The sequence below is a fragment of the Pygocentrus nattereri genome, chromosome 15 (genome assembly GCF_015220715.1).
Source record: "Pygocentrus nattereri isolate fPygNat1 chromosome 15, fPygNat1.pri, whole genome shotgun sequence".
NCBI lineage: Eukaryota > Metazoa > Chordata > Actinopteri > Characiformes > Serrasalmidae > Pygocentrus > Pygocentrus nattereri.
The window spans coordinates 672,673-677,672 of NC_051225.1; the positions used below are offsets into that span (position 1 = coordinate 672,673).

Sequence of the window (5,000 nt, forward strand, 5' to 3'; positions counted from 1 at the left end):
AACAGAATGCCGTGTGATATAAACGCGTGCTGTGGTGTAATAACAGAATGCCGTGTGATATAAACACGCGCTGTGGTGTAATAACAGTATGTCGTGTGATATAAACGCGCGCTGTGGTGTAATAACAGAATGCCGTGTGATATAAACGCGCGCTGTGGTGTAATAACAGTATGCCGTGTGATATAAACGCGTGCTGTGGTGTAATAACAGAATGCCGTGTGATAGAAACGCGCTGTGGTGTAATAACAGAATGCCGTGTGATATAAACGCGCGCTGTGGTGTAATAACAGAATGCCGTGTGATATAAACGCGCGCTGTGGTGTAATAACAGAATGCCGTGTGATAGAAACGCGCGCTGTGGTGTAATAACAGAATGCCGTGTGATAGAAACACGTGCTGTGGTGTAATAACAGAATGCCGTGTGATATAAACGCGTGCTGTGGTGTAATAACAGAATGCCGTGTGATAGAAACGCGTGCTGTGGTGTAATAACAGTATGCCGTGTGATATAAACGCGTGCTGTGGTGTAATAACAGTATGCCGTGTGATATAAACACGTGCTGTGGTGTAATAACAGAATGCCGTGTGATATAAACACGTGCTGTGGTGTAATAACAGAATGCCGTGTGATATAAACGCGTGCTGTGGTGTAATAACAGTATGCCGTGTGATATAAACGCGTGCTGTGGTGTAATAACAGAATGCCGTGTGATATAAACGCGCGCTGTGGTGTAATAACAGAATGCCGTGTGATATAAACGCGCGCTGTGGTGTAATAACAGAATGCCGTGTGATATAAACACGCGCTGTGGTGTAATAACAGAATGCCGTGTGATAGAAACGCGCGCTGTGGTGTAATAACAGTATGCCGTGTGATAGAAACGCGCGCTGTGGTGTAATAACAGAATGCCGTGTGATATAAACGCGTGCTGTGGTGTAATAACAGAATGCCGTGTGATATAAACGCGCGCTGTGGTGTAATAACAGTATGCCGTGTGATATAAACACGCGCTGTGGTGTAATAACAGAATGCCGTGTGATATAAACGCGTGCTGTGGTGTAATAACAGTATGCCGTGTGATATAAACACGCGCTGTGGTGTAATAACAGAATGCCGTGTGATAGAAACGCGTGCTGTGGTGTAATAACAGTATGCCGTGTGATATAAACGCGTGCTGTGGTGTAATAACAGTATGCCGTGTGATAGAAACGCGCGCTGTGGTGTAATAACAGTATGCCGTGTGATATAAACACGCGCTGTGGTGTAATAACAGTATGCCGTGTGATATAAACGCGTGCTGTGGTGTAATAACAGAATGCCGTGTGATATAAACACGCGCTGTGGTGTAATAACAGAATGCCGTGTGATATAAACACGCGCTGTGGTGTAATAACAGAATGCCGTGTGATAGAAACGCGCGCTGTGGTGTAATAACAGTATGCCGTGTGATATAAACACGCGCTGTGGTGTAATAACAGAATGCCGTGTGATATAAACACGCGCTGTGGTGTAATAACAGAATGCCGTGTGATAGAAACACGTGCTGTGGTGTAATAACAGAATGCCGTGTGATATAAACGCGTGCTGTGGTGTAATAACAGAATGCCGTGTGATAGAAACGCGTGCTGTGGTGTAATAACAGAATGCCGTGTGATAGAAACGCGCGCTGTGGTGTAATAACAGTATGCCGTGTGATATAAACACGTGCTGTGGTGTAATAACAGAATGCCGTGTGATATAAACACGTGCTGTGGTGTAATAACAGAATGCCGTGTGATATAAACGCGTGCTGTGGTGAAATTGATCAGGATAAGTGTAAACCGTTGTGATGTTCCTAGCCCTGACCGCGCTAGCCGTGCCTGCTAAGGGTTAAGCGGCTCCCGCTCAGAGACGTCTGGATTTGTGTCACTGTGAGTGACATCGCTGGCGTCGTCTTCAGAAGCAGCCGGTGAAACAGAAAAGCTGCTTATCAGGTCCTGCAGTAAACTTTAGTTTTACTGCCTCGTGCTAATAAACACGCCGGCGGCCTTTTTCATTGCCCAGCGGGTTCAGTGGAACAGAGAGCGGCAGTAAACGTCCGCCGCGCTGACCTCGTCTGACCTCGTCTGATCTCCGCCGTTATCAGACCAGCTGTAAACTCACACGGCTGGACCGAAGCTCTGTTTTAAACATATTCATAAACATTCAGGCCCGAGGTCGCTGTCCACTCTGAGCCCAGGGCTCTAATCATCTGAACTCACAGGCTATTAAAGCTGAGCCTCGTTTTCAGCCCAGCAACTGTAGAGATTAAAAAGCATGAATGTGCATCTGCGATTGTAAAAGTACAGCACAGAACACGAAATATGACTTATTAGTGAAATATGAGAAATCAGGACAGCTAATTAAAACAATTAAGTGGTTTAGTAATAAAAATAAAAATGATTAATAAAAGTAAGTAAATAAAACTCTCTCTCTCTCTCTGTCTCTCTCTCTGTCTCTCTCTCTGTCTCTCTCTCTGTCTCTCTCTCTCTGTCTCTGTCTCTGTCTCTCTCTCTGTCTCTCTCTCTCTCTCTCACTGTCTCTCTCTCTGTCTCTCTCTCTGTCTCTCTCTCTCTCTCTCTCTGTCTCTCTCTCTCTCTCTCTCTCTCTCTCTCACTGTCTCTCTCTCTGTCTCTCTCTCTCTCTCTCTCACTGTCTCTCTCTCTCTCTCTCTCTCTCTCTCTCTCTCTCTCTCTCTCTCTGTCTCTCTGTCTCTCTCTCTGTCTCTCTCTCTGTCTCTCTCTCTCTCTCTCACTGTCTCTCTCTCTGTCTCTCTCTCTCTCTCTCTCACTGTCTCTCTCTCTGTCTCTCTCTCTCTCACTCTGTCTGTCTTCCTAAGTCTTTCTGAGATGCTGAATCTCAGGATGTTATAAGATAGACATTATAAAATGGATGTTATAAACTAGGTGTAATAAGCTGGGTGTTATAAGCTGGATGTTATAAGATGGACGTTATAAACTGGACGTTATAAGCTGGGTGTTGTAAGCTGGACGTTATAAGCTGGGTGTTATAAGATGGGTGTTATAAGCTGGACATTATAAGATGGGTGTTATAAGCTGGATGTTATAAGATGGGTGTTATAAGCTGGGTGTTATAAGCTGGACGTTATAAGCTGGATGTTATAAGTTGGGTGTTATAAGCTGGGTGTTATAAGATGGATGTTAAAAGCTGGATGTTAAAAGCTGGGTGTTATAAGCTGGGTGTTATAAGCTGGGTGTTATAAGCTGGATGTTAAAAGCTGGATGTTAAAAGCTGGATGTTAAAAGCTGGGTGTTATAAGCTGGGTGTTATAAGCTGGGTGTTAAAAGCTGGGTGTTATAAGCTGGATGTTAAAAGCTGGATGTTAAAAGCTGGATGTTATAAGCTGGGTGTTATAAGCTGGGTGTTATAAGCTGGATGTTAAAAGCTGGGTGTTATAAGCTGGATGTTAAAAGCTGGATGTTAAAAGCTGGATGTTAAAAGCTGGATGTTATAAGATGGGTGTTATAAGTTGGGTGTTATAAACTGGGTGTTATAAACTGGGTGTTATAAGCTGGGTGTTATAAGCTGGGTGTTATAAGCTGGATGTTAAAAGCTGGATGTTATAAGCTGGATGTTATAAGCTGGGTGTTATAAGCTGGGTGTTATAAGCTGGGTGTTATAAGCTGGATGTTAAAAGCTGGATGTTATAAGATGGGTGTTATAAGCTGGGTGTTATAAGCTGGATGTTATAAGCTGGGTGTTATAAGCTGGGTGTTATAAGCTGGATGTTATAAGCTGGATGTTATAAGATGGGTGTTATAAGCTGGATGTTATAAGCTGGGTGTTATAAGCTGGATGTTATAAGCTGGATGTTATAAGCTGGGTGTTATAAGCTGGATGTTATAAGCTGGGTGTTATAAGCTGGGTGTTATAAGCTATATTATTATGTAATATATTTTTTTCTGTGTGAAGCTCTTTGAACTGCTGCTGTAAATGAAAGGTGCTGTCTAAATAAATGTCCCTTACAGCTTCAGAAACACAGCGCGGTCACTTCAGCGTAAGTGTGTCCAGAAGAGAGGGGTCAGAGGTTCTTACTGCGTTCTGTTGGTCCTGTTTTGTGCAGCCTGCAGTCCGGGGACCTTTAAGTCGAAGCAGGGTGATGGGTTCTGCTCCCCCTGTCCCCCCAACTCCCGCACCAGCTCCGCAGCGTCCAGCATCTGCTCCTGCAGGACCGGCTACTACAGAGCGGACACGGACCCGCCCGACACCGCCTGTACCAGTGAGTGTCCCCCTGTCTGTCTCCTTCTCTGTCACCTCCTGAGGACACGTTTGTGTTTCTGAATCATAATTTATTCCTTTTCTTCATTGGTCCCTATTTTACTCTCTTCCGCTCTTCACAGCTGCTTTTATCTCTAATCTCACTTCTAACAATCTCAGCCTTCCAAAGGGACTCAGATCCATCTGTAGCTGCCCTTATCTGGCTGGTTGTGCGGTAGGGCTTGGCCAGTGTGAGTATTTATTGGCTGATACTGATTATAAAGTGATAATATCGGCCGATATGATGGTGTACATTTATGGACTGTTGTAGATTTTCACTTTATACTTTTATACATTTAGCTAAACAGTGATTTACTTATTTATAAACTCCCAGTAAAACGGCAGAAACTCACAGACTTCAATCATTTAAATATTTAGCACTATAGGCGGAGCTGCTCAGACCCATCGGTGGTTTTGTTTTCTCTTTATTTCCAGTTCTCTTCACAGAGAAGGTTTTTTCTTATGTTACATGTTTTTCTTGTGGGTTCACTTTGTGATTATTTGAACTGTTTTGTGTTCAGATTCTCCATAAACAGGGTGGCTGGATCATAATCGTCAGGAGGTCATGAGTTCGAATCCAATTGAAAAATGTTACCAAATATGGGCGTATTAACACCAGTAAAACTGCTGCTTGCCGATATCAGCGATAACAACCAGCTGATGCTGATTGAAGGAGTTTCTGAGTTAGTTGTGGAGAAATGAG

The 5,000-nt window shown here is 43.7% G+C and overlaps 1 protein-coding gene across 6 annotated transcripts in view; it reads left to right on the forward strand.

Moving 5' to 3' along the window:
- Positions 1–5,000, forward strand: part of LOC108415160 (ephrin type-B receptor 3-like) — a 98,428-nt gene that overhangs the window by 64,639 nt on the left and 28,789 nt on the right. For all 6 annotated transcript variants that reach the window (XM_037545285.1, XM_037545282.1, XM_037545286.1 and 3 more), the window contains exon 4: positions 4,104–4,259. In XM_037545285.1, coding sequence (XP_037401182.1) covers positions 4,104–4,259 — 156 coding nt within the window. The remainder of the gene's footprint in view (positions 1–4,103; positions 4,260–5,000) is intronic.